This window comes from Pseudoliparis swirei, chromosome 22, assembly GCF_029220125.1.
Source record: "Pseudoliparis swirei isolate HS2019 ecotype Mariana Trench chromosome 22, NWPU_hadal_v1, whole genome shotgun sequence".
Lineage (NCBI taxonomy): Eukaryota > Metazoa > Chordata > Actinopteri > Perciformes > Liparidae > Pseudoliparis > Pseudoliparis swirei.
This window is the reverse complement of record NC_079409.1, coordinates 3070291-3085602: the sequence shown is the minus strand read 5'-3', so window position 1 is coordinate 3085602 and position 15312 is coordinate 3070291. Positions and strand designations below refer to the sequence as shown.

The window sequence follows — 15312 nt, the reverse complement described above, 5'->3', positions numbered from 1 at the left end:
TACTCTACCACGTGTGTGTGTGTGTGTGTGCTTAAAAATCAGTTGTTACGGTCGTTTTGAGTTTTTATTGTTGCAGAGAAATTTAAGCGGTGTTCACGACTAAATATGCTGTTTTTTTATTTGCAGAAAATGCAGAGCTGGTACAATGTGAGTATACATTAACAGCCCCTCACCGCACATTCCTGTCACCACAGGATACTTGACCTGGCGGCAGGTTGTCCGCTCCGGGCGAGTGGAACTAGTCGACGTGGTTAAAATGTTAAGCATTGAAAACCACCGAACATCCCAGTCTAGCCCCGGGCTATGAACAGAATACCATGTTCTCCTTTCTTATTCCTCTTCTCACCCTCCAGGTTCTCAGTCCGACATACAAACAGCGGAACGAGGATTTTCGTAAACTCTTTAAGAAACTTCCTGACACCGAGCGACTTATAGTGGGTGAGTGTCAAAAACGTGATGGCGTGTGTGTGTGTGTGTGTGTGTGTGTGTGTGTCTGCGAGCTACACATCAACTGACCTCTTTTCTGTTCCTCTAGACTACTCCTGCGCTCTGCAGAAGGACATACTGCTTCAGGGCCGCCTTTATCAGTCGGAGAACTGGCTTTGTTTCTACAGTAACATCTTCCGCTGGGAAACCACTGTGAGACACGCACCCACTGTGTACACACCTCCACGCGCACGCTCAATCAGAAGCCCGTTGTAACCAATGTGACACATGCAATCCGATAAGAAGTTGTTTTAATGCACCTGTTTGCAGTTCGATGTTGATACGCTCGGGCCCTTTTGTGAGATAAGAGTACCGCACACACTGCGCCCACAGTACATCTCCCTCCTCCTCCTGCTCGTTCCAGATCACTATCCTGCTGAAGGACGTCACCTCTATGACCAAGGAGAAGACCGCCAAGCTCATCCCAAACGCCATCCAGATCACCACTGACAACGAGAAGGTCGGCCTCGAGCACACATGTTTATTGAGCCGACTTTTGGCCCATTTTTTAAAAGAACTTTCAGTCAGTTGTACGAAAAACACGTTTCTATAGTGTCTTCACACATTCTTTATCCTTTACTTGTGAAGCAAAAAATATAAGCAGGCATACACTCATTGAATACAATGAATACACAGTTTGGGGGTAGGGTTAAAGAATATTTTTTTAAGTAAACTACTGTCTCTCATTCATTTGTCATTTACGGTTATATACTATATGCTTTGCAATTATCATTGTTAGTTTAAATACTACATGTTCTCACTTTTACATGTATACACCGAGATTTCACAAAATGTTTGGTCGTGGAAATTTGGTTTAAAGTCTTGGAAATCCACTGGTCAACATGTGTATGAACCCTGTGTTAGCTGTTATCTTTTTTTTAACTATAAATTCTCCTTTTTTTTGCTCGTGAAGCGGTGTGAAGTGAGCTGAGGGAAACCCACCAGTCAGATCATGTTTTATCTTCATTCTTTCTTCCTTCCTTTTCCCCCCCGTCTTTCCCGTCCCACTGATATTCCCCCTCTCAGCACTTCTTCACCTCTTTCGGAGCGAGGGATCGCAGCTTCATGATGATCTTCCGTCTGTGGCAGAACGCCCTGTTGGACAAGGTACAATCTTCTCTCCCACCTTCCTGCCGGTTCGTGCTGCAGCCGGCCCGTTGCGACGCGGCCAGTAGTTCCCGTCTGAGAATAGAGCGGGGTGTCAAGGAGACGGCCACAGACGCAGCAGGCTTTGGAGGACGATCTAAATCACTGTTATTTGCTGCGTTTGGGCGAAGACATTTATTTGGACAGCGCTGGTGCTGAAAACACAGCTGCAAGAAGCTTTCAAACTAAACACCTCACAGTCGCCGCCAAGAACAATCAAGTAGCGTTCTGGGATTTAGAATCAAACTTACTTCTTTGCTGATATGAATGATTCAATTTGTCATCACGCAGGTCGTCAAAATTCAATGTAGTCAATTTTGAAACGCACATTTTGACGTCCGTCAAGAAAAGACCCCAAAACATGTTGATTAACTCTTTTTAATGTCATTGGAAGTCTTGATCGGTCGGATGTCCCCCATCTTTAATCGATTATGTCATTTAAATCCTGTTCAACTAGTGAATGAGAATATTGTGTGTTTTTATTTTGCAGTCTCTCTCCCCCAAAGAGCTGTGGCACATCGTGCACCAGTGTTACGGCACCGAGCTGGGCCTCACGAGCGAAGACGACGACTACGTCTCCCCCACCACCGAACACGTGAACGGCCTTCTGTGAGTGTTCATGTGTAGATACGTGCTTATTGGAGTGTTGTATTGTGTGTGTGTGTGTGTGTGTGTGTGTGTTTGTGTGTGTGTGTGAAGGCATGCTTAAGGGGAACACCACCTGAGATAAGAATTCCCATATGATGCTTTCCATGGCCAAGTTCAATCCATATTTGGGAACATGAGCATCTGAAGCCTGAAACCAGAGAACGTTGTTTACTTTACAAATATTATGAAAATTGACTTGGAACTTTTAGACTCTGACTGAAAAAAAGTAGTTGTGTCATTTCTTTTTGTGTCATTTGATTATTTTACAAACATAATAAATACCAGTAAAATAGTCAAACTTGTGTCAACTAAGGCAGGAACATACTTCTTTTATTTGTTTATTATACTAATTGCTGTTGATTGTCAAATTTAAGAAATCTAGTCTGGATCGTTCATGGAAAGTCTCTGGAATCGTGTTTATCGTCACTGACGCTTAAGCATTAGTCATTTAAACCAACACTCCACGAGTCTTAAAAACAGAGGAGAGACGAGGAGGCCAACATTTTAATTCAATTGTGTTTATGTGCTAAAACAGATAAAGCATCGGGTTCTCGGCTTTCATGTATAATACCACCAAACCAACTGACTTACTTATATCATGATGGGTACGTTTGCTCTTTAACCAATCAAGAGCTTCCTTTTGTTTATTCAGGGGACATGGGTTGTTTCTGTGTCTTTTTTTTTCTTCTTCAAGACTATATTCAAGTCATTATTTTTTAGGAACTTGTGTTATTTATGCCGGGAAGCATCGCATGCCGGTCGGTTAAAGATGTCCGACCGCTGTATGTTCTGAACCAAACACAGCGGCCTTTCCTCTGTCTTTCTCAGGCTTTCTGTGTGTCTCTCTCTCTCTCTCGCTCGCGCTCACTTCCTGTCCCTCTGCTCCTCAGGCCTGGAGACGAGTCCGTGCCGGTCACGGATCAACTCGACGTGAGCTCGGTGTCGGTGTGCTCTTTGAGCAGCTCTTCCCCTCCCCTGGTGCCCTGCGGTCTGGCCAGCTCTGTCTCAGCGACTCACCTCGGGGGCTCCTCTCCCCCGTCCTCCGCCTCCTCCTTTCTGCCCATCGAGATGCCTTCGTCGTCCGGACGCAGGCTCAGCGCTGACCCCCTCGAACCCAGCCCGCCCAGCTCCCACAGCTCGCTGCCATCCACCGCTCCCGCCAGCCTCTCGGCCTCCGCCCCGGCCTCCGCCGCCGCCTCCTTTGTGAGTGTTCTGCTTGCCACCTGCACAGACCTTGGCTTACAGCTTAGCACACGCTAGCTGTCAGTGAAGTGTTTAGTCTGATCTCATTATGCTGTCATCGTTATGCATTGTCAAAGGCTACCGGTTATCCCGTACCACTGGGGACTGTCGGTGCAGAATGCTTCGAGGAGAGACTTCCGAGTTCAACTATTCACGCCACATTTTACTGTATTGTTGTGACTCAAAACTACGAGTGCAGCAGCTTTTTATCTTTGCACATTTTTGACTTTCTTATGGTGCCGAAACAAATCGAAAGCAACAACAACACGGTTGTGTGGATCTCGGGGATTCTGTGTTTGTTTACTGCTCGTAATGCAAGTAAACAACAGGATCGAGCTGTGATTCACGTTGTATATGATTAACTTATCTGACTTGTACACTTGCTAACAAATCAAGTACAAGTCGGTGTTAATAGAGCTTAGTTGTTAAATTTGAACACTTCTGCTTCGTTAACTATTCACTGGCTCTTGAAACACTTGACCCGTATCGCAGATTGAGGACTTGGTAACATGTTGGTACGAAAGATTAGAATTCACATCGAATGCTAGATAACAAAATATATAATCTGGCGTGCTGTGTTGACTGTCTACACAAGGTCAGCTCAGCTGGAGAGATTTCTCTACAAGCCGCTTGCTAACGATCGTTTTGGTGTGCGTTTCCCCCCCTCAATGCATCAGAGCCTAGAAGAGGGCGGCAGCCTGTCCGAGTCAGCCAATTACATGCTGCCCACGTCGACCACCAGTCTGGGAAACCTCTCCTCATTGGACATCACCATCGATGAGGAACTGCCCACGGACCCCAGCAACTCCTCTGACACGCAAGAAGAGAGTGAGTGTTGTTTGGGTGAACAAAAGACCCAGAAGTGACGACAAAGTGTAAATTATCGTAATATTAGAGACGATAGAAGAAAAACAAATATATATAAATATTATTTTTTTTTTAAAGAAATTACGTAAACCTTTTTTCTGTATTGAGTGAACTATAAATCAGAGAAAACAACTAATCTAAAAAATAAAAATAAAAAACTCAAAGAAACTGCTCACTCCAAAATCGAAAACACGTATTTCCTCTTACCTGTAGTGTAATTTACTGAACCAGATTGATTTGGTGTGAGTTGCCATAGAGATACCTGCCTGTTTCAGGTAGGAACTATTTTACTTCTAACGAACTGCACCCGCTGAACTTATTGTTAATTCAATAATTCCAGTGACAACGGTAGATGTTTAAAGCTTTACTTCAAGCCAATAACAACAACTGTTACGTTACATACGTTCCTCTAGAACCAAACTGAATATTTAACACTTATCGGCGCACAAAACGTCCTTCTGCGCCGTGATATGTTTTGCGCGTGTAGTTCAGTTGAAAGAAAATAGTTCCAACGCGAACCGCTCATCATAGCAAGGTCTTAGATATCTTTACTAGGTTATAATATCTTTAAAGAGACAGACTTTGGACACTAAAAGCCAATATATTTGATAGCATGCACTACAGGTAAGAAGAAGAATATGCGTTTTTGACTTCAGGGGGATATGAGGGCATATAAACGCTGTTGTACTCTTTTAAACTCTGAAGGTGCTAAAGGTTATCACAGTCTCGTTTCCCCTTCCGCCTGAGCTCTGTGAATGATCTGTTTATCTCTGCTTCATTGCTTCCACCTCTTCACCCTCCCACAATAATTGCATTGAAGGTTTTTCAAACATTAACAGTGATTTTCGGCTCTGTGGGTGAATCTGCCCTAAAATTTAAAATCAATAATCTTTTGGGAAGTTCACGCATTTTCCTGTTGGCAGTTTGTCAGACGATTAACCCAAAATTGCCTCAAAGCTGACAATATTGTAGTATGATTGATTGCCTTTTAATATTAAGCACATTAACCAGAAAATGGGGATACATATCAAAATAGAATGTAAAGAAACGTCTTTTTCTCTTCTCTGTTTCCAGGCGAGGTGGAGTCGTTCTGCGCGGACCTGTGCGGGCGGCTTCACATCAACAACCCGCTCCGCATGAGCGTAGACAAGCTGCACGACCTCCTCTTCTCCGCCGACATCCACTTCATCCAGCACCTCTTCTCCCAGAGACACTTTACTGGTAGATAAAACACACACACAGAAACTGTTTGCGTTGCAACACCCCCATTGGTTTCTAATGTAGAAGTCTACTTTTTCATTTATTGGGTTTGTCTTTGAACCTATGCGCTCCAGCCATCTCTCTGAGCTCTTTCTCATGCCGTGAAACTGTGTTTAGCAACATGATGTAATGCTCCGTCAGGGGAGCACATTTACATTTATTTTGCCCCCTGTCACTGAAATCCAGGGGCATTTAAATATAAATTGGCGGCAATTTTTTAAACTTGTGATGTAACATTTAATATTTGTTCCAAAATAATAAATATACTTATTTAGGCTTACAGTATATGAGCAATTGTCATAAAAATGGCAATGATAAGTCTACAGATTCAAAGTGTTTTATTAGATTTAAAAAATTAAAAAAACATAAATCATACTCGATGTTATTCTTAATCTTTGTGGTTATTCATTATACATTTTTTTCAAACAACTATTAACAATTATATATATGTATTTTTTTATAGTTCAAAAGAACTAACCCACACAAAGAACAAAGAACAAAAACAAAAGGCTATTAAAGTATCGAAATTCTGGGGGACATCAGTGGCAAAATTACATTTCTCCGGGCAGTTTTGCCCTTCGCCCTGGTGTGTTTCCGACGCTGGGCTCCGTGTATATTTCAGCAACCGGCACCGAACCTGCATTAACTTGTTTCCTCACACGAAGCACACGCGAGCGAGCCAGTTATACCTGTTGACACGGTGACGGTTGGGGCCCGGTGTTTGTTTTTTCTCTGCTGCCTCGTGGACTCGGTACACCTCTTCCTCCTTTCACAATAATCGCAGGAAAGTTTTTTCTTTTTCTTTCAAACATCAACATGGGGTGGTTTACTGCTCTGTAGGTGAACCTTTTGGAAGTTTATTGATGCTACTTTGGCAGATTGGCAGATGATTTAACCTAAAATTGCTGCACTTGAGTTTACATTCCTTGTGTCTGCCAGTGTCAGGTGCACTGCGAGTATCTATTTGTGTCTTTTTTCTTCCTTTTTTTGAAAGTACTTTTCCTGCAGGTGTCCAAGTGATAAATACAAATGTAGTGAAGCCCCTCCCACCCTTCACAGACATTGTGTACCTACGCTGTGTTAACCAGCCTCCATCACGGGTCCCTCTTTTCTTTGCTCCCTGTGTCATGTCCTGCTTTGCGAGTGTATCCATCTATTTTTTTACATTTATTTGATAGACTTATAATTAAGTTCATCTTTTTATAGACTCATTTTATATTTTTGACTTTTTTCTGCACGAGTTTAAATGAGGACAGAGGCGAAGCCATGGCGTTGATTTGGCCGGTGCCTCAACCCCACTTGGGAACATTTTTATCGCTCTCTAATTGGGGCACTTCTTTCTTTCCTCCTTTTTTTATTATGAAGGAGTGCGGATTGACCTTCATTTTTATATCTCACTCTCTCCATCCAACCCGTCTCTTATCTTTACATGTTCTTTTGGGACTTTTTGTATCTTGTGCTCTGTTGACTCGCTCATGTTCTCTCTCTCTCTCTCTCTCTCTCACACTCTCAGACCTAGAGGTGGGTGAATGGCAGCCGGACAGCAGCAGTGGGGCTACCAGCCGTGTGCTGAGCTACACTATCGCCCTCAACAACCCCCTCGGCCCCAAGACTGCCCCTGTGGTGGAGACACAGGTCGGTCCTTGACAAACACCAAACCCTGTTTTTACTTTCATAATTTGGCCCTTTGGCACGCAGGCGTTGCTAAAGGCAGACACCCCTTATTTAGCTTGAACTGGAGTGCAACTTTCTCTTTCGTCAAATGTCGTTGTGTCTTGAGGATCTTTATTGAAAAAGTTAGTTTTATTTTTGTCGCTGTGGTGAAGATGTCGCGAGACGCGCCAGAGAACGGTGAAATCGTGGCCGACAGGTCGGAGCTCTCCAGACATGACTGTCACAAATGGCTTACCGTTAAAAGGGATCATTTTATTTATCGTTTGATACATTTAAGTTTATATTTTGCAACCGAATCTAATTGTTCACGGGGTATTCAACCGTTTGTTTCTTTACAATACATTTAATACTGCATTATACTAGAATTGGTGCTCATTGTCTCTCCAGACAGTGGCGTTGGATTGTTCACAAGAAAACCGTTAAACAGTTGTGTGAAGAATGGATTCAGAGAGCTTATGGGAGTTAACCCCCCCCCCCCACACACACACACACACACAAACTGCATTACATTAACTAAACACCTCCGCTTCTCTTTCTTCTCTTCAGACGTTGCATAAGAGCAGCGCCCGGGGCGAGTGCTTCGTGGTGGACTCGGAGGTCATCACCTCAGGCATCCCCTACCAGGACTACTTCTACACGGTCCACAGATACTGCCTCACCTCCATCAACAAGCACAAGAGTCGGCTCAGGTAGGTCTCATCGTTGTGGGGGGGAAGTTCTTCACTTTTTCAGCTCGCCACTAAGTCGCCTTAAGTTCCCGACAAACATTCGTCTTTGACTCTATTTTATCTTATACAACTACCTCAACTAATGATTTGTACCTAACACGATAAAAGGAGTAGTACGAAGTGAGAGGGAAATATGTGAGGTAGTGTTCTGAGGAGCAAAATAAACACTAAATTCAGACCAAAGGTCATTGAAAGACCAACAAACACATTGCCCGCTGATGACCTGCAGTATACTCTGCAAGTAAACTTAGAAATAATCAATGAAATCCAAACTGGAGCGAGAGAGAATATCCTTGTTTTGACTGAGTGGTTAAGTTGCCGCATTTGTTTCTAACCCCCTGAGAGTTTTCTCTGCCTTGTTTCTTCAAGTGTCCTCAGCTGCTTTCCTCGTGCTCAGAAGAAGGCAGTCCCCAAACTATTCTGCGGAAATAGGATATCGTAGTTTTACAATAGTTTTTTTTAGAACATTGTTTCTTTCCCCGGTTTTAGTGGAATAATACAACTTGCATAACTCTGAACCGGAAGAAGCAATCCATACACAGTAAATACCAGCATGATAAGAACAACACCGTTTCTGGATTGCTATCTTTCTGTCTCCTGTCCAGATGACTTTGTCTAGTTGTGTTAAAGAAAAACCGCGTCCTCCGCTATTGTCTTGTACAACTTACAGAGTGGCGTATCTATCACACACACAAATAAGATGGTCACCAGTTACAGGCAAATAAACGAGAGGTGTCTCTTCGGGCTCCAAATCTCCAGCAGAAGAGTCGAAAACATGCCCTCAACACGATTCCATCGTTTCCTCGGCGGTGCTGTACTGGGTGCAGACGCTCTGATGGCTTCCTGCGGATCACAGAGACGTGATGTATCAGCCACTTGGTTCGCGGAAGTGCTGGTGTACAAAACTGGGAATTGAAACCAATTTAAATTGAACAGCTGCGCAAGTTCCTGGTTCCCGAGCGTGTGATCTCATTCACTGAGAACTACCGATTCAGTGTGAACCATGTGAGGGTTTTCTAAGTAAACACAGGAGATTAGTCTGTGTACGCTTTTTTTTTTCTTTCTTTTTTTAATGCGGCTTGTTTTGCTTTTCCTCTGCCCAGAGTCTCCTCAGACATCTGCTACAGGAAGCAGCCGTGGAGCCTGGTGAAGACACTGATTGAAAAGAACACCTGGAGCGGCATTGAGGAGTACTACAGACACATGGGTGAGTCACAGGCTCCGCCTCCCCCAGTTTAAAACCTGTAGACACGGCTTGGGGAAACCAAGGCTCATTTCCCCTTTAGTAAATAACCAAAGTGAAACTTTATAAGCACGACACACCTGACATAAAAGCTAAATGCTCAGTTTAATGTTTGCCGACCACGACTCATCAGACCTTTTGTCTTTGTGTGCGTTTTAGTCTGAAGATGTTCATGTGGCGAGAGTCCGTTAACTCGCTCAACAGTTTATGGACATTTTAATGTGACTTAATTTATATTGACAAACTAATGCTTTAATCAATAAGCTTCGGTATTGATAGCTTCCTAATTGTTACATCTATATATCGAACTATATCTATCCCTATGCATAGTTTTTAATGTAGATTTTATCTTTAGCTTTCACACAGATTTTTGACGACGTACCCTTGCATGCATACACTTGTTTAAAATATGACTTAATTAAAGCGATGTCTATTACGAATGTCACCAAGTATTGAGTGGCAGCATTGTTGTCCCTCCGCCTGACTGTCCCGTGCATTTACATCCCTCCATCGTCTTCCTCTGCAGAGAGCGAGGTGTGCAAGCTGGAGACGCTGCTGCAGACGGAGATTTCCATCGTCACCGTGGCCGACGCCGTGCGCGCCGACGCCGCCAAGACTCCGCCGGCGCTGCGCCGCCGCAAACGCACCTGCTCTCGGCGGCAGGGCGAGAGGGAGGGAGGAGGCTCCGTGGACCGAAGGGACCGAGGAGTCGGAGACGAGAGGGACAGGAGAGAAGCCAGTGAGTCGGGCCTGGATACGCGTTGTTGGAGAGCTTTGGGAACAAACGCTGACTCCATCTCCTGTGCTCTGCCGCCCTCTGGTGGTTGTGTTCGGCGCTGCATTATAGTTACAGATTCCTTATTTTTCCAGGGGGGTGGGGGGAAAGGGACTCAAGCACTTTTTTTTTAAACTGTCTTCATCAGACTCGAGCTAGAAAAGTTGGATTACAGTTTCAGATCTATTGAATCATAAATCAAAGGGCGGAGGTGGCCATGACCATTCAAACATTAGTCTGTGATCCTTGAACATTATGGGATGTCAAGAAGTATCGAGGGGGATTTTCATACAAAATCGGGCACTGAGACGGAAAGGTCCACATTAATTATTTTACAGGATTTCTTTGTAGCGGTTATATGAAAATTACATTCTTTTTTTTCCCTCAGAACTATACATTGAAAAACACAATGATCACTGAAAACATGTCTTTTTTTAATTATTTGTTTAGGTGCTCAGCTGGGCGAGCGCTCGCGAGGAGGCCTCAACAGTATTTCCACCATCCTCCTCATCGTCAGCTTCATGTGAGTTCAAGTGTGTGTTTGAGGCCATGAATAAAAGCATTCTTTCTGAATGCCGGGCTTCCCTACTGGCTCTCGACTTGAGGTCTTTTCAAAGCATGCTTTATGTTTTTTCTCTGCACACTGATCGTATGAATAATTTGCCTTAAGTTATTATTTACTTATATTAGATGAACCGTTCTAAATGGAGGTTATGTTTAGCATTGCTGTATTTAAAAAAGGGGACTTTCTGAGTGTACTAAATCACTACAGTTTACACATAAAAGTGTATGGTTCACCTCCTCACTCGTACTGTACGTCCTTTCCTACTTGGGGTTCCTTCCCAGCTGATCAAATCTGTGATTTGATTGACTATGTTGACCTTTATTCAGTCTTCTGTCTTATTCAATATGTGTCTGCATGGCGCCTCATTCAGACGCGTTGGATATCGATCTTCTGCTTACTAACAAGCTCACGATGCCTTTTCTTGCTATTTTTTCCTTCCTTCCTTTCTGCCTTTCCTTTTTGTGACTAGGATCTGTATCAGGTTCGTATGAGAAGCTTTGATTTCATACCACTGGCTGCACACATGAGAGCTCTGTGAATGATACAGGACACGTCCACCCTGTGATGCTCTGAAGGTGCACTCTAACTGAACATGAAGCAACATTTTGTTTCACGCAGATTTGTGTATTTGTTCGGCACAAACATCCAAAGGACTAACACACACACACCAACTCCACGTGTGTGTGTGTGTGTGCTAGTCTGCCAATCGGTTTGTCTTCAGTCTAAACAAACACATTGGAAGTCACCTTCACATCTCTAATCAATTTTATCTGCAATAACACATAACAAATACACATTGTGGCCTTTTTTATTTCTCTGCTTCATGTTAACTCAGAAAGATGAACTCATTCTGAGGGGCGCAGCTCTTTACTGTGTGTCTCTACATGGAGACCAACAGTCATTTCATTTTCATTTATTTATTTATTTGAACAGGGACCATAGACGTCAATCAACCCAGGGAGAAATGGAGAAAATGGTTATCACAAAAACATCATAAAAAGCAATAAACATACTGGTTATGATCATATATAGGCCTCATCATAAGAAAATAAATAAATAAAAAGCAATAAACAACCTGGTTACGATCATATATAGGCCTCATCATAAAATCATAAGAAAATAAATAAATAAAAAGCAATAAACAACCTGGTTACGATCATATATAGGCCTCATCATAAAATCCTAAGAACATAAATAAATAAAACATCATAAAATTCAGGTTCACAATGAGAGAGAGAGAGATCGCGCCCTTTTTATTCAACACGCAGCACTTCCTGGTCTCCAGTCGGTATCAGTAATGTGCCATCGTTGAGTTTGTTTAACTGTAAATATTACGTCATGGCGTCAACATCTGAGGCGTTTACGGACAGGAAGCAAAAATAGGAATGCAACGTATACAGTAATGTTAACATGTGTGTCGGGGTGGAGGTTCAGTTGTGATTGAATTGATATTTCTCTGCGTTTGGATGTTGGTTTCCTCACGACGGTCTCCTCTCTCCGTCAGCCTGGTGGTGCTGGTGGCCCTCAACATGCTGCTCTTCTACAAGCTGTACGCTCTGGAAAGAGCGGCCCACACGCTGGAGACGTGGCACTCCTATTCGGTCGCCGACAGGTAAACACGCCGCGCTGTTTTTCCATCCGAATATAGACCCTCTTGCTCTTCGGTTAATTGCCGTGCGCTCTCGGGCTTCTGGGGTTATTTCCCCTGTGGGATCTGAGGTGTGAAATGTCCCTCAAGAGTCGTCGCATAGCAACAAATCCTCTCTCGCCATTTTTGTGAGGTAAATGGATCAACGGTTAAGTAATATGTAACCAATAAATGACTCAGAGTTCTCACCCGATGGCGTTTTGACGTCTTTCGGCTCAACGGTTCAGTTTCAGCACCAAAAAAAACAAAGTACACGACCTGCTTTCACCAAATATCAGAACAGGGCTCGTCTTCATCAGGCCGAGAGAACCCAAATCCAAATGTACGTTAATGTCGTTCTGTATCTGCCGGATGTGTAAATGCACACTTCCGTTCAAAAGGGTTTTCCAACCCTCCGTTAGTCTTCTAAGGCGATGAGCAAACACGGTGTACCATTAGAACACTGGAGATGGGCCTCTGTACACCTATAAAACCAGACGCTTCCACCTCAAATAGTCATTTACCACGTTAACAATGTACAGAATGTATTTCTGTTTAATTTAATGTTATTTTCATTGGAAAAAAAGCGTGCTTTACTTTGAAAAATAAGGATATTTCTACGTTTTACTTTTTCTAAGCGACCCCAAACTTTTCAACGGTAGTTTCCAATCGTTGCAATAATATGTCAGAGTTGAGTTGACTGCTTGTTTCCTCTGACCCATAGTGGGCCACATGTAACCTGCTGTTTGTGGTCAAATAACCATGACGACGCCGCTGACTCCTTTCCTCTCCTCCCTTCTCTCCTCTCCTCAGTCCTTTACCCCAGACGGCTGGAGAGTGGGCTCAGGTCCTGCAGCTGCAGAGGCAGTTTCACCAGGCTCAGCTCAGCAAGTGGCAACAGATCCTGCAGTCGTCTGTCTCTCTTCTCGACCAGGTCCGTCTGCCCGTCTGTCTGTCTCATATTGTTATCATAGCCACAGCAGTATTTAACCCCCCCCATCACCTCCATGTTTAATTCCCAGATGAAGCATTCTCTAAAAAAGCTCCACCGGGGCATCGTGGTCCCAGAGGTGCAGCGGGATCCCTCCGATGAAGATGATGATGATACCCTGTCAGAGTCCCTGACTTAGGCCTGAGCTCCCCCCCCCTCCCCCCACCACCACCACCACCTTCATACCACCACCTTCATACACCACCCCCTGACTGTCTCCCACTTGTGAACACAACCCTGGTGGACTGGTAGAGTTGAAGAGAGAGGCTGGGCGGCAGTTTGCTCTTTCCCTCATTTCCAAATACAAAGAGTGGGGACGTGCAATTCTCCTCGCCAGGTTGACTTGAACTCGGCGATGAACACACGGCGATGACCACTCGCCGATGTTCCCCTTCAGCCGGAAACCAGTGACCACTTCAGTGAACTCGTTCAGACTGGAGGCCATCAGGACCACAGCAATAATTAGCCTACAGCTGCGAGTCACCTGTATGTAGTGTTTGGAAACGGGCCACTGGTGGGCCGACGCAGACTTAACGACTCAGGCGCATTTCAAAATGTCCCCCCCCCCCTCACACACACACACACACACACACACACTCCTGTCACAGACTTCACTTCCTCTTCTGACACGCAATATTTCATAGGGATCGGTGATTCTGGAAAGTGTGGGGGGGGGGGGTCCTCCTAGTCCTGGGAACCCTTTGCCTCTACAGGGAACGCCTGCTGAAACAAACGGGGGGGGGACACCACCCGCTCTGTGGATGTGACAACGGTCAGAAGAGAGGGGCGAGGGGGGGGGAGGGAGCCGGACGCCTCACTCGCTCTCGTCCGTCCGTCAGGCATTTGTTCCCCCATGTCCGAGTTGAGCCCCCCCCCCCCCCCCCAAAGGCCGTCGATGCTCCGGAAACAGGGACGAGAAACATTTAAACACCAGACACTTTAGTTTTCAGCTTTATTTGTTCGATGTAGATTATGCAGCAAAGTGAATCTCAAACCCCCCCCCCCCACACTCCTCACCCTCCTGGGTGTTTTAATGTGTTTTTTGTTGTTCAAAATCAGTGTGTTTCGTGAGGACAAGAAGCTGCATCTGACTGGACCGACAGTATTTATTATTACCGATGGCTTTGGACCTGAAGTCCTGTCCTGCTCTTAAGAAGTCGTTGGGGGCTCATCCTGCGCTCTGATTCGCTGTTACAGTACGGACCAAGAGGAGCTCGACGAACCACGACTGGCCGCCGCAATAATGACAGTAGTGACGCTCGTACTTTTTGATTGTTTCAAACAAAGTAGTATATAATAAATAATAATAATGAGTGAGTATGTGTCCGTGTGTGTGTGTGTGTGTGTGTGTGTGTGTCTGGAGGCAGAAAAAACAACAAGCAAAGAAGAGTTTGACTGTGTGTGTGTGTGTGTGTTCACGAGGAGTCCTCAGTGTTTCAGATGTTACATTTTCTTATATCGGCGTTTCTTGAGTTTGAGATTTCTCTTTCACGTTCGGTTGCTCACTCTTTTTATCGCACATTAACAGTCGACTCGATTCGGTGGAGACCTCGGCGGTCGGCCACTTCGTTGTCCCTCTGGGCCGGACGCCTCGAAAAAACTCAAAGGACCAACCCGATTCTGTCGGCCCAGGTGAAGAAAAGAAAGGGGAAAAAGTTTTGCAGTATTGTTTTTTGTTTTTGTTTTTTTGTGCGTGTTTGTAAGATTTATTTGACTTTTTTTATTTGATTCATTTTCTATCTTTTGTTATTTCGGCATTTATTTCCAGCCTGTCCTGTCTCTCTCTCTATCCACTCTTCTTCATCTTCCTCTTCTTCTTCCTCTTCCCCTCCAACCGCTCTCTCTGTTTCACTGAAAATGGCGGCGACAGAAGCATGCGGGCCACGCTGTGCATGGCCGTCCGCGGGTAACAATATGGTGTCATATTTATTTAGAGTTGCTGGGTGGGGGGGGGTTAAGAGGGAGAGAGATGGATGATAATGTACTGTAAAGATATGATTGCACACCGCTCCTTGGACATAAATGAAAAGTTTTAAAACATAAAAACGAGTCCTCGCTCA

The 15312-nt window shown here is 44.4% G+C and overlaps 2 protein-coding genes across 5 annotated transcripts in view; one reads left to right on the top strand and one right to left on the bottom strand.

Annotated features, from left to right (window-relative positions):
• The window catches only part of si:ch211-225p5.8 (uncharacterized protein LOC555567 homolog), a 23181-nt gene extending 19797 nt beyond the window's left edge, over nt 1-3384 (bottom strand). The window contains exons 1-2 of the mRNA XM_056405992.1: nt 3298-3384; nt 1524-1668 (exon numbers count right to left, since the gene is read on the bottom strand). The gene's annotated coding sequence lies outside the window, so the exon portion shown is untranslated. The remainder of the gene's footprint in view (nt 1-1523; nt 1669-3297) is intronic.
• The window catches only part of gramd1a (GRAM domain containing 1A), a 26541-nt gene extending 11229 nt beyond the window's left edge, over nt 1-15312 (top strand). For 3 of the 4 annotated variants that reach the window (XM_056405876.1, XM_056405873.1, XM_056405877.1), the window contains exons 3-19: nt 127-147; nt 354-438; nt 536-639; nt 851-946; nt 1513-1593; nt 2123-2241; nt 3171-3483; nt 4200-4350; nt 5464-5610; nt 7163-7284; nt 7870-8012; nt 9155-9258; nt 9821-10033; nt 10520-10592; nt 12139-12246; nt 13075-13195; nt 13284-15312. In XM_056405876.1, the coding sequence (XP_056261851.1) occupies nt 127-147; nt 354-438; nt 536-639; nt 851-946; nt 1513-1593; nt 2123-2241; nt 3171-3483; nt 4200-4350; nt 5464-5610; nt 7163-7284; nt 7870-8012; nt 9155-9258; nt 9821-10033; nt 10520-10592; nt 12139-12246; nt 13075-13195; nt 13284-13391 (2109 nt within the window). In that variant the 3' untranslated portion in view covers nt 13392-15312. Of the gene's footprint in view, nt 1-126; nt 148-353; nt 439-535; nt 640-850; nt 947-1512; nt 1594-2122; nt 2242-3170; nt 3484-4199; nt 4351-5463; nt 5611-7162; nt 7285-7869; nt 8013-9154; nt 9259-9820; nt 10034-10519; nt 10593-11103; nt 12105-12138; nt 12247-13074; nt 13196-13283 lie in introns of those variants that run through there. The other variant, XM_056405875.1, reaches the window with a different exon arrangement.